This window comes from Microcaecilia unicolor, chromosome 4 (assembly GCF_901765095.1).
Source record: "Microcaecilia unicolor chromosome 4, aMicUni1.1, whole genome shotgun sequence".
In the NCBI taxonomy this organism is placed as follows: domain Eukaryota; kingdom Metazoa; phylum Chordata; class Amphibia; order Gymnophiona; family Siphonopidae; genus Microcaecilia; species Microcaecilia unicolor.
Genome location: NC_044034.1, coordinates 67,063,320 through 67,087,297, shown reverse-complemented (window position 1 = coordinate 67,087,297; position 23,978 = coordinate 67,063,320). Strand labels below are relative to the sequence as shown.

General features: G+C 44.8%; 1 protein-coding gene across 2 annotated transcripts in view; it reads right to left on the bottom strand.

The window, feature by feature from the left end:
* Positions 1 to 20,453: 20,453 nt before the first annotated feature.
* Positions 20,454 to 23,978, bottom strand: part of SGCG (sarcoglycan gamma) — a 110,458-nt gene continuing 106,933 nt past the window's right edge. For both annotated transcript variants that reach the window (XM_030200308.1, XM_030200309.1), the window contains exon 8: positions 20,454 to 22,875. In XM_030200308.1, coding sequence (XP_030056168.1) covers positions 22,693 to 22,875 — 183 coding nt within the window. In that variant the 3' untranslated portion in view covers positions 20,454 to 22,692. The remainder of the gene's footprint in view (positions 22,876 to 23,978) is intronic.

Sequence of the window (23,978 nt, the reverse complement as noted above, 5' to 3'; positions counted from 1 at the left end):
GCTAATGGCCACTCGCTAATTGGGAAATTAGCGCATAGCTGTTAATGGGGGAAATGTGGCCATTTTACAACCATGCTAAAAATGGCCTCGGCGCGCAGGAAAGTCTCACCCTAAATTATGGGAATGCTTCCAACAGATACGGGGTAATTCTGTAGCAAAGGCGCTAAACTGCACATACACAGTGTAAATGCCAAAGGTTCAGCTAATTGCTATTCTGCAAATACTCACTTAGCTTATGTAGCACATATTTGCAAGGGGGATGTACACATGGGTGGAGCTTGGGCTGAGCTCAAACTTACATATGTAACTTACAGAATAGGCAAGTTATATATGTATCAATGACATTTAGGCATGAGCATTTACACCAACTCTGTGGCTGACATAAATGCTCTCACCTAATTTTTAGGCACATATACACCCAGTTACACTAGGAAGGAACCTAGGTGCCTAGGAAGCTCATTTTCACTTAGACTTACAGAGTTACATAGTAACCTATGGAACTTTGTAAGTTTAAGTGCTTTGAAAATATGCCTCCATGTTCCTTTATCGAATAGGCTCCTAGCAGGCACTGTTCCATCTAAACCAGGAGTTCTCAGCCAGTCAGTTTTTCAGGATACCCATAATGAGTATGGATGAGATAGATTTGCATGCAAATCTGTCTCATGCGTATTCATTATGGGTATCCTGAAAACCTAACTGGCTAGGTGTGTCCCGAGGACTGGGTTGAGAATCCGTGCACTAAACTGAGCGGGAGTCCTGCCATTAGGGGATGCTGTTTTCGCCATCTCATTTTCAATAGTAAGGGACAGGCAATCTCTGCAGGACTTCAGGGAGTCTGCCTGTCCCTAGCAATTGAAAACACAATATTGAAGTACCACCCCTTACTGGCAGCAATGCAGTTGGAGGACACGTGCTCAGCTTAGAGGGAACAGTGCTACCAGGTGCTCTGTTGTAGAGTTGTCTCCTTAATATGAAGGTTACAGTTACCACACATTAATTTTGGCAATTACTGCATGATAACTACAAAACCTTATTGCACACTAGTAAATAGGGGTCAATGAATAAAAGCATACCGTTCATAGGGTTTAAAAAAAATAAGTTATTGTCATGGGTTTCATGCAGCTCTTCATTTTTAAATAGCCAATGTGAGCAATACTCTTTTGTAGTTTTGAATATGACTGGGTTTTGAAACACTTTTGCAGTCTCTGGAGACTCAGATACAGGTAAGATAACTAGCAACACTGGGTTAATTTGAAATACTACCAGTACATCTAATTTGATTATCCTTTGGACTTGAAAGGTGGTTATATAGGTTTGAGGTAGCAATAAATAGAAATATTTTTTCCAGATATATTGCCGCAGCTGCACAATAACATCTAGCTCGCTTGAGTTATAAAGAGGCATTCTGGAGAATGTTTAAGTAGGGAGACTAAACTGTCTATTTACATTTTAAATGTACATATGCTGTTTTGCCCCTGTCGACTGCCAGTAGAAATGGCAGGTGCAAAGTACATATGCACTTGCAGCTAACTTTCAAAGCAAAACAACCTAATTAATTTATCTTTGAAAATTTACTAAAAGGTTCATATGTACTGATTTATGTGTATACATTGTACCCACCATAGGCTACTGAAAATGTCCCCCATTTTTCATGTGACTTCCAAAGTACCTGTATTTGAATAGGCAGAGAACATACTGTACAAGTAAATTCTATTTTGGTTTTTCTTTTTGTTGACTTCATTATATCTACAACAAATGCCAGTTTGATGAGAAAACACTGCACAGTATATTGAATTTTTATAATACATCAGTCAGTTCTTTTATTTCATGTGTGTTCCTGAAATGTGTAACGACAATGTATAGGTCTAATTTTTATATATGTTGTAATAGGCGGTCTTTCTGTTACATATACTGTATATCAGTGGTGCTTATGTATTTGATCTCTCACTGTGGAAAATAGGACATGGCTTTAGTTTGTAATTATTTTCAGGAATCATAAAACTATGTCATTGTCAATATGGACTATTTTTTAATCATGGAAGCTTTTTTTACTGGATGCTTTTTGTCATTATCTCATTTATTAATTATATATTCATTGTAACTATGTGTTCGTTATTTCAGTAGAAGAGTACATTCACTTTGCAGGATAAAAAGGCAACTAATGATGGCGTGCTTTTTGGGGGGGGGGGGGGAATGGGTGGCTGCCATACAATGTGGCAAAATCCAGATGCTGATAGAAACATTTATTGTGTAGGGCTTTTGAATCTTTACAAAATTTCCATGGTAACAGTTCTTGAAAGAAAGTTGCTCAAACAAGTGTGTTGCCATGGAATTTAAAGCCTTTTAATTATTTGTGCTGTTATATTAAGTGCCACAATTTTATTAAAATAAATTAGAAAATGAGGTTTATTTTTCCTTCATCTGTGGTGCTCCTCTTCCTTTTCCCATCCCCTTCACAGATGCACTCAAGAAACTCATGTTGTTCTGACAAACTGGATTGGTAGGCCTTCTGTAAGACTGAAAGATACACAGTTCTCTTCAGAACCTCTCCAGTCTTGCATCAAGGGATCTCCTGACTAATTTTATACAGTGGTATGCTAAATTATACCTTTTACCACTGAGTTTTTAATGCACTAATTTCAATGAGAAGGGCTGAAACCCCAATGTCTATAAAAGTTCTTTGGCTTTGTTGGATAAAACGTTACACCTCATGTGATTTGTGTTCTGCATTTTCTTAGATGGTGTGAACTTTGTGCAGAACAGGTGGTGGTATGCCTTAGCTCTCTGACAGAAGATATTGAGGAAGAACTAGAAAGATTAGATATGATGCAGCCTCTTCCAACTGAAATCTGGACACATTTCTTACTTTCCACTTCTGTTCTGTGGCACTCTGAGATGCTTATTCCTGTGTGAACTTGATGGTGTGGATACTAGAAAAGGGCTGGGAGGAGGAGGTAGTTTTCAGGGACAGTATTAATTAATTGAATTTACTTTGCTCATGTATGGCAATGCTTGTTGCTGTAGTTTATCCAAAGATGATAACAGACACAGCAGCTGCCTTATGAAGGTCTACAAATCATAATTAGGGTGCAACAGTTAAATTGGAATGACTATTTACCCTTTCAAATAGTACTAAGACTATAGGATACTCCATGAAACTAATAGGTAGTACATTGAAAATCAGAAAATAATTTTTCACACTGTACAATTAAGTGGTGGAATTTATTGACAGATGTGGTTGAGGCTCCTAGCATATCTAGGTTTAAAAGGGATTTAGCCAAGCTTCTGAAAGAAAAGTCTGTAGCTTAGTCATTCAGACTTGGGAAAGGCATCTCTGGGTGTGAGTGACAAGAAATGGATCTAATCTTTGGGATCTTGCCAGGTACTTATGATGTAGATTGGCCACTATAAGAAATAGGATGCTGGGCTTGATGGAGCTTTGGTCCAGTCCAGTATGGCACATCTTATGTTCCTTGGCAAACATCAGTTTACAGTTTTATTAAATTTACTATACTGCTCTAACTGGTACGCAGAGCTGTGTACAAATCAATCAAAATATATAAAATAAGAAAAAGAACTACAATTTTGATAGGACAGTAAAATCATACAACAAAATAAAATGGATTAAGGGGCAGGGAAACATCAACAAAAAAAAGAAAATGAGAGAGAGAGAGTAACTTGTTAATGGGACCCAAGTCCAAGACCCTATTCGAAAGCATCAGAAAAAAGCCAGGCTTTTACTTCACCTTTGAACTTTTTAAAAGAGAGTATGCTGCGAAGAGAGAGGCGAGGCCCATTCTAGATAAAAGGAGCAAGAATAAAGCAGAGTATCTAGTAAATTTAGGACCAGGAAGAAACAGGCGATGATCACTGAGTGAACAGAGAAGTCTGACAGGAGAGTACAGGATTGTGAGACAGGATAGGTAATCAGGTGTACCTAAACAGAAAGCCTTAAAAGTAAGCTTAGCTACTTTATGAATGGTATGTTGTTTTAATGGTAGCCAATGGTGAGCTTTCAAGACATGGCTGATATGATTATTTTGACAAGCATGACAACAAAGATGAACAGCAGTATTTTGGAGCGTATGAAGTTTTTTTTTTTTTAAATTGTTGATCACAGAAGACCAGCATAGACAATCCTATATAATAATTCTCACCTCCAATGTTCTAACTTGCCTGGGACTGTGGCTTATTCCGAGTTGGTCTGCTAGGCTCCGTAGATCAGGCTGACATCACCGTAGACATTATGATGTCAACTTCAGAACCCGGGGGGGGGGGGGGGGAACCATGCCTCACAGCTGATCCATGTCCAGAGGAGGGTCACTGGACATGGGTGGCTGGTGGGGGGGGCAGAGGAGAGAGGAGGGTCGCTGGACATGGGTGGCTGCAGGGGGTCACTGGACATGGGTGGCAGGAGGGGGGCAGGGGAGAGAGGAGGTTCGCTGGGCATGGGTGGCTGCAGGGGAGCAGAGGAAAACCTTGCTAGCGCCCGTTTCATTTGTGTCAGAAACGGGCCTTTTTTTTACTAGTATTATAATAATTGAGATGCGCCTTAAACGAAGAAAGGATCAAAGCATGAAAGTTATTGTGATTAATGTTGAATGGCCCAAAGTTTGCAAAAAAACCCCTATAATTTTAGTCAGATGTAAAATCTGAGGTGAAAATGTGAGTGCAGAATCGAAAATAATACCTAAATACCAATTAATGTTCCAAAAAGACTGACAGGAGAAGGGGGGGGGGGGGGGGGAAGGGATCCTAAAAACCAATAAATGACAGTTTTTTCTTTTTTATTATTTAATTTGTTTATTGAATTTTAACAAGCAAAAACAAAAATCTTTCCTTGTAAAGTAACACAGAGCCACATTATTACAGGTATTAATACAGCAATAAATATTCTCTCTTCCTTAGACCACAACATTGGTTGGGGGGGGGGGGGCGATAGGTAACAAAGGAGAATTTATAAGTATCTAGTACAACAAAACTTGGCTTAACCTGATAACCGTATATTTGAAACTGAAAATGAAAGTTATTATTTCTCTAATGGACAGCTTAGTTTTTTCTGGTCCAAGAACAGCTGTAGCTGTGATGGTTCTAAGAAAATATACTTTAACATGACTTTGTGATTGGATAACTAACTGGATACAAGCTCAAGGCACTGTTGAGGGGCAACTGACTGCATGAGGAAAGGTGGGTTAAAGAAGAAAGATATCAGCATAAAAATAGGCTGAGATACCAGTTGACCGTATAAGAGCAACTACGGGACTTAGGAAAAGATTAAATAATAAAAGGGAAAGAATTGACCCTTGAGGCACTCCTCAGGTTAAATCTTGAATTTTAGCACTGGTTGTGGGTTATACCCAGAATGGTGAGACAGAAATGAAGTAAACCAAGCATGTACTGTATCAGAGATTCCAAGTGCGACAGATGGGCTAATAAAAGAGAATGATTGATGAGATCAAATGCAGCTGAAATATCTAATGAGACTGCTCGGACTATTTTATGTTGATAGGTATGAATGTGTTTTACGGAGAAGTGCTGCCATAATAGTTTCAGTACTAAGTGTGGGCGAAATCCAGTGTAAAGCCAGAGTTTTTCAAGAAAAGGAAGAGTTGGTGGAACACTACTTTTTCAAGCACTTTAGACATGAAACACAAATTAGAAACTGGATTGTAATGGTTAGGGATAGAAGGATCTATTGGTAATTTTTTGATAATAGGATGAACTATGGCGAGTTTCCAGAGACCTGGGAACTGACTACTAGAAAGGCTAAGGTTGAAAATGGAGAGTAAAGGGGTGAGAAGCCCCAGTTCAGGGATTTTCAGCCAAGAAAGAGGTAGAGGGTCACAACAACTGTCAGCAGTATTCTACTTTGTCTTCTTTGCATATCGTTTTTCTGGGAAAATGTTGCTCCCAAAATCAAAATGTCCTTTGAAACATAAAACATTTATCTTTACAAATCCCAAGCACCTATCTTTGTAAATCCCTACAGGGTTCCTGTTTCACCCTAAGGCTTCTTCAGGGAATTTACATATTTATAATGGACTCTGCAAAAAAGAAAAAAATATATAAACTTAAGCACTTTAGATGAAACAGTCAAAAAAAACCCAGATGTTACAATGTTCATATAGCTCAAATGCTTCAGTGTTCAAAACTTGTCAAAAATGGTGCCAGTTAAAGGAGAAAGGGAAATCGGACTTGATATACCGCCTTTCTGAGGTTTTTGCAACTACATTCAAAGCTGTTTACATATATTCAGGTACTTATTTTGTACCAGGGCAATGGAGAGTTAAGTGACTTGCCCAGAGTCACAAGGAGCTGCAGTGGGAATGGAACTCAGTTCCCCAGGATCAAAGTCCACTCCACTAACCACTAGGCTACTCCTCCAGACACCAACTGATAGTCATTGCTTGATATCACTTCTTTAACCAATGAAAAGATGTCACATCACTTTGATGTCAGAAGAAGGCAGTCCATTCTACTGCTGTATTCAAGCAGAGAAGTTCCAGTGTTTTTAGTTTATGAATCTAGTTGGTCAGACCTGAGCAATTTTAGATCTCTTATCTCCATGAAAGTTTTGTTGTTCTTGGTGAATTTCAAAAAACCGAAACTGATGCAAGACTTATGTTCCCTCAAATGTACTGAAAGTTTCCTAGTAGTTTTTCCCACATACATACAAGTGCAGGGACATTTACGGTAAGTGCATATACCACATGATCTGAATGGCAGTTTGTGAAGGTTTTTAATTCATATGCTATGTTGTCACTGCAACCTACAAACTCTGAACCCATAGGGATTTACAAAGACAAGTGCTTGGGATTTGTAAAAATAAGTGTTTTATGTTTCAAAGGACATTTGATTTTGGGAGCAACATTTTCCCAGATAAATGACATGCAAAGAAGACAAAGTAGAATATGATAAAGGAATAGTAATGTAATTAAATAAATAAATAAAGAGAAAGTTTAATGGAGGTTTTTGGCCAATGATTATATAAGGTCTGCCATGTAGACTGGAGCCTCGCCGTGAATAATTTTATGAACCAGAGTGCAGATTTTGAACACAATTCATTCTTTGATTGGGAGCCAATGTAGTTTTTCTCGTAAGGGTTTGACGCTTTCGTATTTCGTTTTTCCAAATATGAGTCTGGCTGCTGTGTTTTGGGCAGTTCAGAGTTTCTTAATGATTTGTTCTTTGCATCCGGCATAGATTGCATTGCAGTAATCTAGGCGGCTTAGCACCATTGATTGTACCAGGCTGTGGAATATTTCCCTTGGGAAGAAAGGTTTTACTCTTTTGAGTTTCCACATTGAATGGAACATTTTCTTTGTTGTATTTTTCGCATGGCTTTCTAGTGTGAGATTTCGGTCAATTGTAACTCCGAGAATCTTCAGACTATCTGAAACAGGAAGGGTGTAGTCTGGGGTGTTTATATGGGTGGGTTTATTCGTGTTGTGTGGTGATGAGAGGATGAGACTGTGTCTTTTTTCTGCGTTCAGTTTTAATTGAAATGTGTCCGCCTATGAGTTCAGGATTTGGAAGCTAAGTTTGATTTTGTTTGTGATTTCTGTTAGATCATTTATTTGTTACATTTGTACCCCACATTTTCCCACCTATTTGCAGGCTCAATGTGGCTTACATAGTACTGTAATGGCATTTGCCAAGTCGGTTGTTAACAACTACAAGGTTATATTGTGGTGGCAAGAGGTAGGTGTGTATCAGGCAACATGAGGGTCGAAGGGAGTGATGATTGTATATTGTCCAGTACGATCATTGTTTATGCTGTGTTGCTGGGTGTGGGGATTTATGGTGGATCGGTGGGGTAGGCCTTTTTGAAGAGGTTGGTTTTTAGTGATTTCCTGAAGTTTAGATGGTCTTGGATTGTTTTCACAGCTTTTGGGAGTCTATTCCATAGTTGTGCGCTTATGTATGAGAAGCAGGATGCATAGGTTGTTTTGTATTTGAGTCCTTTGCAATTTGGGTAATGTAGGCTTAGATATGATCGTGATGATCTGATTCTGTTTCTGGTTGGTAGATCTATGAGATCTATCATGTATCCTGGGACTATGCCGTAGATAATATTGTGGACCAAAGTGCAGATTTTGAAGATGATCCTTTCTTTGATTGGGAGCCAGTGCAGCTTTTCTCGGAGGGGTTTAGCACTTTCGAAATGTGTTTTACCACATATCAGCCTGGCTGCTGTGTTTTGAGCGGTCTGGATTTTTTTTTTGTGAGTTGTTCTTTGCATCCTGTGTGGATTCCATTGCAGTAATCTGCATGGCTTAGGACCAGTGATTGTATTAGGTTTCAAAAAATTTCTCTCGGGAAGAAAGGTTTTAATTGTTTAAGTTTCCACATTGAATTGAACATTTTCTTTATTACGGAGTTTACTTGGCTCTCAAGGGTAAGGTTATGGTCGATTGTGACTCCGAGTATTTTTAGGCTGTCTGAGATATGGAGCGTGTGTCCTGGAGTGTTTATGGTTGTGGATTTGTACTTGTTATGTTGAGATGAGAGGGTGAGGCAGTGTGTTTTATCAGTGTTCAGTTTCAATGAATTTGCCCAAGAGTCCATGATGTTCAGGCCGTCATTGATTTCGTTGATTATTTTTGTTAAGTCATGTCTGAAGGGAATGTAGATTGTAACGTCATCTGCATAGATGAACGGGGTTGACGCCTCGATTGGATAGGTACTTTGCCAGTGGGATCATCATTATATTGAAGAGTATTGGTGATAATGGTGATCCTTGAGGTACTCCGCAGGCTGCTTTCCATGGTGGTGATAAGGTTTATAGTAAAAGGGCCCCTTTGAGAGTTACGCATCTAACTTGTCTCTTTGAAAAGTTACTAGGGCTGAGTGCGTAACTTTAAACTGAAAATTCCACTAAACTCCTAAAGTTTAGGCGTATGAAAAGTGAATGGCAGGAAAAAAAGGGAGACGTATGTGTTAGGCGGCGAGAGTCTGATAGGTACGGACGGGGAGAGGGATCTTGGGGTGATAGTATCTGAGGATTTGAAGGTGACGAAACAGTGTGACAAGGCGGTGGCTGTATCTAGAAGGTTGTTGGGCTGTATAGAGAGAGGTGTGACCAGCAGAAGAAAGAGGGTGTTGGTGCCCCTGTATAAGTCATTGGTGAGGCCCCATCTGGAGTATTGTGTTCAGTTTTGGAGGCCGTATCTTGCTAAGGATGTAAAAAGAATTGAAGCGGTGCAAAGAAAAGCTACGAGAATGGTATAGGATTTGCGTTACAAGACGTATGAGGAGAGACTTGCTGACCTGAACATGTATACACTGGAGGAAAGGAGAAACGGGTGATATGATACAGACGTTCAAATATTTGAAAGGTATTAATCCGCAAATGAACCCTTTCCGGAGATATGAAGGCGGTAGAATGAGAGGACATGAAATGAGATTGAAGGGGGGCAGACTTAAGAAAAATGTCAGGAAGTATTTTTTCACGGAGAGAGTGGTGGATGCTTGGAATGCCCTCCCGCGGGAGGTGGTGGAGATGAAAACGGTAACGGAATTCAAACATGCGTGGGATAAACATAAAGGAATCCTGTTCAGAAGAAATGGATCCTCAGGAGCTTAGCCGAGATTGGATAACAGAGCCGGTAGTGGGAGGCAGGGCTGGAGGTTGGGAGGCGGGGATAGTGCTGGGCAGACTTGTACGGTCTGTACCCCTGAAAAAGACAGGTACAAATCAAGGTAAGGTATACACAAAAAAGTGGCACATTTCTTGGGCAGACTGGATGGACCGTGCAGGTCTTTTTCTGCCATCATCTACTATGTTACTATGTACGATATGTTTGAGTTTGATTTTACTTGGTATATTCTGGTGGTTAGAAAGCCCTTGATCCAGTTAAGTACATTTCAATTAATCCCAAAGTGGCCAAGGAGTCTTAGTAGTATATTGTGGTTTACCATGTCGAATGCGCTTGACATGTCGAATTGGAGGAGTATGCTTTTACCTGTGGCTATTTCCTGCTTGAATTTCGCCAGGAGAGATTGTGAGTCGTGTAGTATTGAGAACTTGTCCAAGTATTCCGTGAGCTGTTTGGACACCAAGCTTTCCATCAATTTGACTACTAGTGGGATAGACGCAACTGGGCGGTAATTGGTGAGGTCATTTGTATTTTTCTTAGTGTCATTTCGTATTGGGGTGTGTAGGATATTACCATATTCCTTGGGGAAGAGACCTTGTTGTAGCATGAAGTTTAGGTGGGATGTGAGGTCTGCTATGAAGTGGCCGGAGGCGGATTTAAGTAGATGACTGGGACATATATCCAGTTTGCAGTGGGTGTTGGCGAACCTACGAGTCATTTGTTTAACTGATTCAGTGGTGAGGAGGGTAAATGTTGACCAGATACGGTCAGCTGGGTATCCACCAGGGATTAGGTCCAGGTCGTTGATGAATTTTTCGATGTCAGTATTGTGCTGAGGAAGTGTGCTGCGCAGTTTTATTATTTTTTCGTTAAAGTAATTAGCAAGTTTGTCTGTGGGTGGGATGTCTGTGTTGGTTGTGGTGATAGGGGTAGTGTCTAGTAACTTATTTACGAGTTGGAATAGTTTATTCAAATCTTTGTAATCCGGTCCTATTTTAGTTTTGTAGTAGGACCTTTTGGTTTGTCTTATTGCATATTTGTATTTTCTGTGTATTTGTTTCCATGCATTGAGTGTATGTTCGTCTTTTATTTTTCCATGCTCGTTCAAATTTCCTGGATTGTGTTTTGAGTTTTTTTTAGTTCATCATTGAACCATGGTATTGAGTTTTGTCTTCTTGATATTCTTGTCTTAGGGTGCTATTTAGTTTAGTACGCATCTGCATCTATCCTCCCAGTGATTGAGGTAATGTATAGAGTCCGTTCGTGTAATCCATTCGTTGTCATATATCAGTTGCCAAAATACTTGTGGGTCTATTTGCCCTCTCGTAGTGTAAGTTGTATGTTCTGGTGTATGGTTTAATCCCTTCTTCTGCCAGTCTAGGGATAGATTCAGTTTGTAGTGGTCGGTCCAAGGTGTTTCTGTCCATTTGATGTCGGTTATTAATAGGTTATGGTATGTGGACAATTTGTGTGATAAGAGGTCCGGTGTGGGTATCTTGCATGTGAGGCCATTTGAGATCCCAAGTCTTTGCATTCACGTGCGTTGGTGGAGTTGGGGTCTTCTAGGTGAAGGTTTATGTCACCTAGTATTAGTGTATTGGAGTTGTTTACACAAGTGTTTGATATGAAGTCCGTGAAGATAGACTAGCTTTCGTTCCAGTTACCGGGTGGTCTGTAAAACAGGACGCAGTTCAAATGATCGATCAGGGATTTGTTATGGATTCTGAATGAAGCAATTTCTAGTTGGGGTGTTGTGGATTTGGCAGTAGTTTTTGTGGAGAATCGGGTTCGGTAAGTTAGTGTTATACCTCCACCTCTCTTTTCCAATCTGGTCCAGTGAATAATTTTGTAACCTGGAGGGCATAGTTCAAGGATTATGGGGTCCTTTTGATCGTGGATCCACGTTTCATTGATGAAGATAAGATCGAGGTTTTCTGAGCTGATCCAGTCTGATATTGTTGTTTTGTTAATTACGGACCTAGCATTAATGTAACCCACTTGGATATTTTGGTATGGGGCTGCTGGATTTAATGATATGTGGATTTTTGTTAGTTGTGGTTTCTTGGATGGTGTGTGTTTGTTGTGATCTTTCCTTCCATTTTGCTGATATTGTCCGTATTTGGATAGTCTTCCTTTGATTTGGTGGGTGTCAGTTTGGTGAAGTGTGGAGTGTTTGATCAGTCTTTGGTGATTTTGTAGGATGGGTATCATATTATTTTCTGTAAGTGGGATGGATAGTGTTAGGTGGGTCAGTGATAGGGAGTAGATTACTAGGAGTATTTTGATTGTATTCATTTTGGTGTCGGTTTGGGATAGGTGATCCGGTCCTGTTTATATTAGTGAGCGGTGGGAGGGGGAAGTTCAGGGGTAGGGTTCTTTGTTAGATTGCCTCCTATTAGCTGGTTGCTACCACTCTAAGTCACAGTGTCTTAGGAAAGACCTTGGCACATCAGGGCGTAACTAGGCCATTTTCTATATAAAGTTCCAGTTTTTGGGTAGACTTGGATAGTTTACTCACAGTTGGATGTTTGGAAGTGGTGCTTCAGGACCTTGAGCCTCTGTGATTCTGAGAGCTGTGATCGTGGTTAGGGGTGGGCATAGTCGGAGTTCGGGTCAATGAGGCTCTGCTGCTCTGGAGCTATTTCTGTGTTTGGAGGTAGGGCTGAGGTAGGAGGCAGCAGCCTTGGGATGTCGCTACCCTGCGCTGGATCACAGGAGGGAGGCACCTGGAGTGCAATGTCACTTCGCTTCCGCTGCCATCCGCTGCCCCTCTTCTCCCGGTACTGCTTCCACCGACGCTCGGCTCTTCACAAGCCCGAGTCTCGGAGCTTGAAGCCTGGAGCCTACTTGGGTACGACTTGCTCGGTCACCATGTTTGAACGGGATGTATATCGTGACATCGTCTGCGTAAATGTAGGGATTAAAGCCTTGCTTGGATAGGGATTTGGCTAGTGGGGTCATCATTTATTTATTTTTGTTACATGTGTACCCCGCGCTTTCCCACTCATGGCAGGCTCAATGCGGCTTACATGAGGCAATGGAGGGTTAAGTGACTTGCCCAGAGTCACAAGGAGCTGCCTGTGCCTGAAGTGGGAATCGAACTCAGTTCCTCAGTTCCCCAGGACCAAAGTCCACCACCCTAACCACTAGGCCACTCCTCCACTCTATTTTGAACAATTTTGATGCAGACATCTCTAAATATAAATACTGGTCACCTTTGAGATCGACTCCCTTTATACCAATATTCCACAATATGAAGCATTAATGGGGGGGGGGGGGGGGATTCATCAGCCTGCGTTAGGAATATGTCATGTTATGGTAAAATTATGTATCATACCTGATAATTTTCTTTCCATTAATCATAGCTGATCAATCCATAGACTAGTGGGTTGTGTCCATCTACCAGCAGGTGGAGATAGAGAGCAATCCTTTTGCCTCCCTATATGTGGTCATGTGCTGCAGGAAACTCCTCAGTATGTCGATATCAAAGCTCCATCCGCAGGACTCAGCACTTAGAGAATTACACCCACAAAGGGACACTCTGCCCAGCTCACCACCACCGAAACGGGGAGGGGAATCAACCCAGCTCATCCCCACACAAGTGGGGGAGGGAAATCCGTCCAGCTCATCCCCGCGGAGTGGGGGAGGGACACCACACCCGCCGATGCGGGGGGATCTGGCTTATCCTGCGACCGCAACCGCGGGAGGAGCTGGCTGACCCTAACACCGCCGAAGCGGGAGGGATATAAGGCTGCCCTACTGCCGCACAAAGCGGGAGGGAGCGCTGGCAGAATTTAGGTCTCAATCCAGCCCCGTCGAACGGAGGGGAGAGGAATGCAGCAGCTCACTGTAACACAAAATCGTCTCAACTCCAGAAGAATTCAATCGAAAAAACTTGAACACGAAGACCTCCTGAACAGGAACTGAAGACTAAACTTGAACCTGAAATGCAACCAGAATATAAACAGTACAGGTATCTGGGCGGGGCTATGGATTGATCAGCTATGATTAATGGAAAGAAAATTATCAGGTATGATACATAATTTTACCTTCCATATCATCATGCTGATCAATCCATACACTGGTGGGATGTACCGAAGCAGTACTCACCCAGGGCGGGACATAGAAATCCCTGACCGCAACACTGAAGCTCCACACCGGGCCTCCGCCCGAGCAGCCACAGTCAAGCGGTAATGACTGGAGAAGGTATGAGCCCGACACCCAAGTTGCCGCCTTACAAATCTCTTCCAAGGAGACGGACCCGGCCTCTGCCATCGAGGCCGCCTGTGCTCTAGTGGAGTGAGCCTTCAGCTGGATAGGCAGCACCTTCCCCGCGGCCACATAAGCCGCTGCAATGGTTTCCTTGACCCATCGTGCCACTGTAGGCTTGGATGCTGCAGACCCTTACGAGGACCTGCAAACAGCACAAACAGATGATCCGACTTCTGGAAATCATTGGTCACTTCCAAGTATCTGATGATGACTCGTCTCGCATCTAGATATTTGAGAGCAGAGTACTCCTCTGGTTAGTCCTCCCTACGAAAGGAGGGTAGGCAGAGCTACTAATTCACATGGAAACGAGAAACAATCTTGGGCAGGAAGGAAGGCACCGTGCGAATAGACACTCCTGCCTCAGTGAACTGCAGGAAGGGCTCTCGACATGATAGCGCCTGGAGCTTGGAAACTCTTCTGGCTGAAGTGATAGCCACCAAAAAGACTGCCTTCAACGTCAGGTCTTTCAGAGATGCCCTCAACAAGGGTTCAAAAGGCGGCTTCTGCAAGGCTCTTAGCATTAGATTGAGATTCCACGCAGGCACCACTGAGTGCAGAGGAGGGCGTAGGTGATTAACTCCCTTGAGAAAGCGCACCACATCTGGCTGCGAGGCCAGGGAAGCACCCTTCAGGCGACCCCTGAAGCAAGCCAGAGCCGCTACCTGGACTTTAAGGGAACTGAGCGACAGGCCTTTCTCCAGTCCCTCTTGCAGGAACGCCAACACTGAAGAAATTGGAGCAGTGAAGGGAGAAGGAGAGCCTGCCTCACACCACGATGCAAAGGTACGCCAAACCCTGGCGTAAGCAGTAGAAGTAGAGCGCTTCCTCGCTCTCAGCATAGTGGCGATGACCTTGTCTGAGAAGCCCTTCTTCCTCAGACGCTGCTGCTCAATAGCCAGGCCGTAAGACCAAAGGGGGAGGGATCCTCCATCACCATGGGACCCTAATGCAACAGGCCCCGCTCCGCTGGCAGCCGCAGAGGGCCGTCCACTAAGAGCCTGATCAAGTCCGACCCACCAGGATTATCCAGCCCGGATGCTTTGCCACCCGGTCTAGCACCCTGCCCAACATGGCCAGGGCGGGAACACATAGAGAAGCTTCTGTGTCGGCCACTGTTGGAGAAGAGCATCTACTCCCAGAGATCGAGGGTCCCGTCCTCTGCTGAAAAGCGTGGCACTTGGCAATTGGCCGATGACGCCATCAGATCTAGGCTCGGCTGGCCCCAGCGCTTCGTGATGTCCAAGAACGCCTGAGCAGATAGCTGCCACTCTCCAGGATCCAAGGTATGGCGACTGAGAAAGTCCGCCTTGACATTCATGACTCCCGCAATGTGGGCCGCCGACAGCTGTTCCAGGTTTGCTTCCGCCCACTGGCATAGATTCATGGCCTCCTTGGCTACAGGGGCGCTCTTGGTACCTCCCTGGCAAGTGACATAGGCCACAGCCGTGGCTTTGTCCGACAGGACCCGTACTGGCTTCACCACCAGTACCGGGAGGAACTCCAAAAGCGCCAACCGAATGGCTCTGAGTTCCAGGAGGTTGATAGACCACTTTGCCTCTGCAGGAGACCAGAGCCCCTGCGCTGTCCTTCCCAAGCAGTGGGCTCCCCAGCCCATCAAAGAGGCGTCCGTCGTGACGACAACCCACTCCGGGGTCAAAAGAGGCATTCCTGCGGACAGCTTGTCTGGCCTCAGCCACCAGCTCAGCGCCTTGCGCACCGCTGGATCCAAGGGAAGGCGCACAGCGTAATCCTCTGACACTGGAGTCCATCGCTGCAGCAGAGAGTGCTGTAGAGGTCTCATATGGGCCCTGGCCCAGGGCACTACTTCCATCGTGGCCGTCATAGCCCAACAGCTGCACATAGTCCCAAGCCCGAAGAGGAGAGGCTACTAGGAACTGGTCCACCTGAGCCTGAAGCTTGACAATCCGATTGTCTGGCAGGAACACTCTGCCCACTTGGGTGTCGAAACGAACTCCCAGATACTCCAGGGACTGAGTCGGGCGCAGCTGGCTTTTCTCCCAGTTGATGATCCACCCCAGGGAGCTCAAAAGAGCAATCACCCGGTCTGAAGCTCTGCCGCACTCTGCATAAGAGGGGGCTCGGATCAACCAGTCGTCCAGATAAGGATGGACTTGTACTCCTTCCTTGCGTAGGAAGGCCGCGATGACCACCATTACTTTGGAGAAGGTCCGCGGAGCAGTAGCCAACCCGAACGGGAGGGCTCTGAACTGGAAGTGTCGGCCCAGGACTGCAAAACGCAGAAAGCGTTGATGAGGAGGCCAGATGGGAATATACAAGTAAGCTTCCTTGATGTCCAAGGATGCCAGGAACTCCCCTGCCTTCACTGCCGCTATAACAGAGCGGAGAGTCTCCATTCGGAAGTGTTGAACTTTCAAGGCCCGATTGACCCCTTTGAGGTCGAGGATAGGCCGGACAGAACCTCCTTTCTTTGATACCACAAAGTAAATGGAGTAACGTCCCTTGCCAAGCTGATCTTCTGGCACCGGAACGACCGCACCCAGGCGGATCAGATTGTCCAAAGTCTGCTGCACTGCCACAGCTTTGACCGGAGACTTGCAGGGAGAGTGCACAAACCCGTCTCTTAAGGGTCGGCAGAACTCTAGCTTGTAGCCGTCTCTGATGACTTCCAGCACCCAAGCGTCTGAAGTTACCCTGGTCCACTCGCCCAGAAACGAGAATAGGCGTCCTCCAGTCTGCTCTGAGCCATGGACCAGGGCCCTGTCATTGGGTACGAGACCCTGGGGGAGGACCGGAGGACGCAGCTCCGGGACAGCGGTCTCTGCGAAAGGAATGCTGCTGGGGGGAGAAGTTCCTTTTGAAGGAAGAGGGGGCAGAGGAGCCCGACTTGCCCGGGCGATACCGACAGGCTTCCTGAAATCGTACTTTGGAGGAACCGGGGCGGGCACCACTGGTCCGAGCCCTGACCTCTGGTAACCTCTTGCCCTTAGACGTGCCGAGATCGGTCACAATCTTGTCCAGCTCGACCCCAAAGAGCAGCTTGCCTTTAAAAGGCAACTTAGCCAGGCGAGACTTAGAGGCGTGGTCAGCAGACCAATGCTTCAGCCAAAGCCAGCGCCGTGCAGAGATTGTCTGAGCCATACCTTTAGCTGAGGCTCTCAAGACATCATACAGCAAGTCTGCCAAGTAGGCCAAGCCCGATTCCAGGGCCGGCCAATCAGCCCTCAAGGAAGAATCCGAGGGGGAAGCCCGCTGCACAATCATCAGGCACGCCCTGGCATATAGGAGGCCTGCAAACTTAAAGCAGCCGCCTCGAAGGACGACTTTAAAGCCGCCTCCAATCTTCTGTGTTGGGCGTCCTTTAGGGCCGTGCCACCTTCCACCGGCAACGCCGTTTTCTTAGTCACCGCAGTGATTAAAGAATCCACGGTAGGCCAAAGAAAGGCCCTCCCGTTCACCTTCAGGCAGAGGATAGAGGCGGGACATAGCCCTAGCCACTTTAAGGCTCGCTTCTGGGAAATCCCATTGAGCCGAAATCAAGGTGTGCATGGCTTCATGCACGTGGAAGGTTCTAGGCGGGTGCTTTGTCCCCAGCATAATGGCGGAGCCAACAGAGGCTGAGGGAGAGACGTCCTCCGGAGAGGAAATCTTCAAAATGCTCATGGCCTGCACTAACAGGTTGGGCAAATCCTCTGAGCGAAAGATCCGCGCTGCAGAGGGGTCATCCGCTCCATCCGAGCGGGAATCCTTTGGGGATTCCTTGGATGAGACGGACCGTTGGGAGAACTCAGATACGCTGCCCTCATCTACATCAGAGGAGACCGAGTCCTCTAGGGCCTAGAAATCCACCCGAGGGTGTTTGCTTCCGGAGGCCTTAACCCCTTTATCAGACAGGGGAGCACGGGCAGCGTTTTGCATAAGAAAAGCCTGATGCAGCAGCAAAATGAACTCAGGGGAGAAACCCCCCAGACGGTGCACTTCTGCAGCCTGGGCCACGGCCCTAGACGCACCCTCAACCGGCGCTCGCAAGAGCGGGGGAGAAACGTGCTGCGCATCCAAAATGGCGTCCGGCGCGAAACTCAGAGAAGGAGCCTCGCGGGAAGAATGGCACTTAACTTTTGCTGCTTTCTTGCCGTCGCCCGAATCAAGGGCGACCATAGCATTAACGTCTCCCAACTCGAGGGCGGCCCAAGAAGAAGCCGTCCGAGCAGAGTGGCCGGCCAAACTGGAGGGAGTGAGCAGCGGGGGATGGGTGCTTATGGTGGGAAAAACCGCCGCACCGGAGGAAGAACCGGGACACTGACCGGACTCCAAACTGACGCTCAAAAAAGGCAATTCAGGCTTTGAAACCCCCGCATCCCCGTTAGACGCGCCCACGCGGTCCAGGGAGCGATTCTTCGCACCCTCGCCCTCCGACGCCATAAGCCACGTGGAGACCGATCGGGGAACCTCCTGCCCGCTACAAAAGGTAAAAATTACCTGTTTCTCGCTCCGAGCTGTAACGAACTGGTGTCCCAGTGAGCAGCCGCAATAAACGCTGATATAAACGTTGAAATAAACGCCCTTAAAGGACGTTCAAAAATTTTTTTTTTTAACGGAGCCAGCGGGAGGGGGGAGAAAAGGAGGGACCTGGCGCCACCAGGTTTGCACTTGCTCAAGAAGAGCCCTCAAACCCAGGTACTCAACAAAACCTAAGAATTAGGCTTGGAGACCTAGCCAGAGCTGCTGCTGTGTGTGACCACCACCTGCTGAGATAGAGAACATACTGAGGAGTTTCCGGCAGCACATGACCACATATAGGGAGGCAAAAGGATTGCTCTCTATCTCCACCTGCTGGTAGATGGACACAACCCACTAGTCTATGGATTGATCAGCATGATGATATGGAATTGTCCTTCAACACTACAAAAATACTGCTTGACTAAATTACTGTAGTTGTAGCAGGTGAAGTAGTACTGTGCAAATATCCTAACACTAGTAAAAAAAGGCCCGTTTCTGACACAAATGAAACGGGCGCTAGCAAGGTTTTCCTCATTTAGCAGTTGCCTGTGAGGTGCGATGCCCCCCCCTCCCGGCGCCATCCCACCCACGGCGATGCATCCGGCCGCAGCCATCCGACCCACCATGCCCATCGCACCCACCTTCGCGTTGGTTTGGCGGCGGGGGACCCGGAACCCCACCACCACAAGTCCTGTGTTCTGACTACGGCATCATCGTCGGCGTTGGTAGCTGTGCAGGGCGGAGTTCTGTGCGTCTGACGTCATGCACGTGCAGGATGTCAGACGCACAGAAGCCCTGCCTCCACAGGCTAGGAACGCCGAAGATGACGCCGTAGTGAGCAGACAGGGCTTGTGTTGGCGGGGTTTCGGGTCCCCCGCCGGCAAAGCAACGCGAAGGTGGGTGTCTCAGGAAGGGGTTGTTGCGGGGGGGGGGGGGGGGGGGGGGGGGGGTGCTGGAGGTCCTTGTGTTGAGCTGCAGCTGTAGGGGGGGGGGTATACGAATCTGTGGGCAGGGCTTGTATTTTTTGAGGTTTGGTGCGCGGGAAGGGGGTGGTCTTTGATGTGGGAACAGCTTGAATGTTTTGAGGTTTGGGGGGGGGGGGGGTGTTGGATGTGGGAACAGTGGTCTCTGGAGTCATTTGCACTCCGGAGCTTTGGAGGTGCGTCCCCTTTCCGCGGGTGGGTTGGCAGGGGGAGGAGTAGGGTCCTACTTCTCCTCCCCCTGCGTGGGTGCGAACCGTTTGTTTAGTTGAGTTTTTTTTCCCTGCCCTTGACGTCATGACGTTTGACGCGAGGGCGGGGCACAGGTCAGTGGGGTGGCTTCACCACCATGAATCCACGAACCGTTCTGGGAGACTGACTGACTTCAGTGACGTCAGTGTCCTCAGAACGTTGAGGTTGCTTTTTATTATAGTAGATGATCTGTGGTGTTACACTGCAAGTCATGTTAGGGCCCAAAAACCATAGTAAAACAGGTTGGGTTATTTCACCTCACAGGAGCATTGGGCTGCAAAGCTGCGGTCCAATGTTTCAGGGTCACCCCCAGCTCAAGACTCCCTCTGCTGAGGCCCTGTCTACCCCCCCCCCCCCCCCCACAAGATGCAAGGGCCCTCACTCCCTCTACTAGGTTGAAGCCCCCCCCCCCCAACATGGCCATACCTCTACCTTTGGAAATACTGGTGGTCCTGGGGAGGGGGGTTCAGGTAGGCATGATGCCCAGTCACATCTGCCCAGTCCAGTCTCTTACATAAAATGACACCCCTAGCAGTAGTCTTATGTGACATGTTTCCGTATAAGTAAGGGGAAGAAAAGGCTGCTGCTGGTGGGGGAAAAGAAGAGAAACGATAGTTGTTCTGGCCATCGGATGAGTCTGCCCAGCTGCAGCTACTTGGCCTCCTTCTCTTTGCCACTGCACTGGTGTGGAAAGCAAAGCTACAACATATTGACCCTATATGAGCCCAAAGAATGAGTGATAACTAGAGCTAGAGTACTGTAGTTAGAAGCAACTGGATAGGCTTAGCTGCTACTATTCAACATGCCCCACCTACCTCCTTCATCCCAAACCACAACAAGTCTCAGAAAAATAACAATGTTCAGTCATCTCTAAAATAGATTAATCATCTTTATTTTCTTTTGTTGTTTCAATGTAATGTTATCAAGAATAAAGCAATGTTCTAGTCTTTTCACTGGGCTAGTCATCTATTTCTCCTGCATTTCTGTTTTAATTATTACTTGTAACTGGGACATAAATGCTCAATGTACACAGCTTTGCTACATCGCAACAAAAGCAATAAGTGATATGCACCATGGAGGCAATTCTACAACTGGGCATTCCGAGGCTATGCAGCAGGAGCCTATTCTATAACAAAACCTGGGCACTTAGGTTCCATTACAGATCAGTGCACCTAACCTTTAAGCACCCACAGTTACACCAGCCATACAGCTGGCATAAGTGCAGGTGCATAAATATGGCAGGGATACTTGTAAATTATAGTATGCTATAAGTTATGCTCCTGCCCACCCAGACTCTGCCCACATGTACACCTTCTTGCAAATGCATCCTGTGTTGCTGAATAACATTTAGGTGCCCTGCTGGTACTTTGTTGGTATGTGTACACATATATGCATAAGTGCTGGTAATCCAGACATTTATGCGTGCACAGGACATATAAATACGGTGCCTAGATTGTAGAATTACTTTTCATGTGGATACCATCATCATACAAAGATAAACATCTGATGCCTGAAATTGGACCCAGCAAGTACTACCCATCGCTGCTTTGGCAGTGTCCACCTTTCACAGAATTAACTGGATAACTTTATCTGGCTTTCTTTGTCCACATTTTCAGCAGCATTTCAGCTTCGCTGAACATATGAAGATAAACACATCCAATTAAATTTAGAATGGTCATTTGGAATGACCAAAGTCGTCCAGATAAGCTGAGCACCTTAAATGGCTCCAGTGCAGCCTTTCTGGTGGTTACTAAAATTGACAGGACAAACTTTATACACTGGGTTGGTCCACGGAAGGTGTGGGGAGGACGTGAGGGGTGAATTATCTTGACAATTTTTTTCCTTTTCTTAAAGATATCCACAGCAATGGCTATTAAGATCATTAAGATTCATTGATTTAATTTAATATTACAATAACTCACAGATTTTCCTTCCTTCAAAGGTTCCACTTTGTGTTTTAGGTTTATAGAAGCACAGAAAAATGAAGGCAGATAAAGACTATATGGCCTATCCAGTCTGTTTTGCAAGATAAAGTTCTGACACTATAAAGGGGTATGTCTACTAAGGGGCACTAGGAAATGAATTTAGCATGCATTTTCAACTAAGTCTTGTACAGATTGTGCACTAAAGTTTGCATTAGCACAAATTACCTAACAAAAATTAACATGGGAACCCTTACCACTTCCTATTTAGGAGGCAGAAAGGGTGTCTGTGTTATGGACATGCTAACCAGTTAGCAAGTCGCACACCCCTTCTCAAAAGTGTTTTAAAAAAAGAAAATACCACATGTTAATGGTAAAACTAGAACAGAACGCTCTAGTGGGTCCTGTGTTAGGCCATATTGGGCGCACTAAGGCCGCACATTAGGGGCTCAATGCCCTATAGTAGACATAACCTCAAAATGTAATAGAATGATTATACTGCTATGATTTACTTTTTGTATTTCTGCAGAAAATTAGTGGACAAAGGCAAATGTAAGTTACATAATCAGTTAATGCTGCCACCTCTTTCTTTATGCCTTTAAATTTTTATATACTTTGGCAAACCAAAAATAGACACATGGCAGGTTTGCAAAATAGTTTGTAATGAACTGCACATAAAATTAGATCATTATGGTTTGTTATTGCAAAAAAATATTGCATAGAACATTTGGAGAAACTGACTGAATTGCTTTACATTCTCAAATATTTCAGAGAGTTTGAGACTGATTTTGTTAGTAGTTAATTATCTACATGTACCGAAAATAACCATAGGAGTGATGGGAAACATTAGTGCTTAGTAATTCAGTCTAATAATGTTGAAACAGTTCAGTGAGATATCTATGATTTCCTTTAAACTCAATACATAGCTGGCTTTTGAATACTAACCTGACAATTTAGATTTAGCCAACCATTGTTGTGTTGCTAATGTCTCTTGCAGTTCAAATTCAACTGCTCTCTTATGCAGTAGCAGCAAACAAACCAGACTCTGAAAGGGGGAAGGGGGGGTTGCAGAGTTTAGAATATAGTATACAAATCATTAGGTCTGATTTTGTTGAAAGATTTTAATTTATAAGCCTTAATAAACCTTTATAAAATGTAGTGAAAGTATCCAGATGGTATATGACATATTTAGGTACTTTGTTGACAGACACGACTGTTTTCATGGCAAGTGGAAGCCGAATCAGCTTCTGAAATGTAAAGTTTTCCATCTGGACAAACGCAAATTTCATACAGTTCTTGAGAGCGGCCAGAATGACCCTTTGTCCCCAGAGGTAATAAGGGGAGTCGCAGAGTTTTAGCATCAAGTATAAGCTGTAAAAAAAAAAATGTAAAAGATTAAACTGGTTGACTTCAGAAATAAGACAGAAAGCAAAGTGAGTTATTGAACATTCTCAAGTTGGAAAGGATGAGATTTAAATGTATGCATTTTTAATGTTAAGAAAATGAACCCCCACCCACTCATAAAATCTAGAAAAAGTATCTATTTTGATTTGTTTATGCACAAGTTTATGAATGACTGCACCAAAATCCAAGTGGATTCTACAACAATGCGCTTAACAGGCTTAACAAGGTAATGAGAGCTGATAGAACTTACACAATAATTAACACTAATTGGCATCAATTAAATTTACATGCACAACTCGCTAAGCATATTCTATAATGAAGTGCACTGAACTTGTAATGTGCACAGGCAAAAAGGGACATGGCTATGGGAAGGGAAATGGGCGTTCTAAAAGTTGCGTACGTAGTTATAGAATAAACCGGGCACCTTCCGGGGGAGAAGAAAGGGGAACGTTCCCTATTATGTAAATTGAGTTTTGTGACACCTAAATGGGAGGTAGAGACTTGAGAGGATCCTCAAAAAAACAAAACAAAACAAAAAAACAATTCAAGTTGGTGTGGGAACCTTACTTAGAAAGTTTGCATCCTTGTGGCTGTAGTCTCTTAAATGTTTTGGGATAATACAGGATATTTGAACATAAGTGACTGCTGTCTTTCCAAGAAACATCACTTTATTTGTTAACCACAATTCAAAATAACCTGTTTTGCATACATCTGTGCCAGTGTTGCCTGTGTAGGCTCAATGGGCCCACCCAGTGTTGGAGAATGACTTTCTTAGCCACAGCTAAAGCTACAGGGATAAATCTTTTGTGCGTCTGAGTTTTCTTGGCACATTAAGTCCTCATTTGCATCCAACTGTACTGTTTTATAAGATCAGTCTATGTCTTTACTTATGGGTAATGGCTAAAATCTTGAACTATATCCGGTACTTTACAGGAAGCCAATGTACTTGCAGATAGAGGGGAGTGATGTGATCGTAGCTCTTAGCCTGAAAATAGCAAACGGATCACTGAATTTTGAAGGGTTTGCAGATGCCTGACATGGGACTGAGAAACACCAGCATAAAGTGTTAC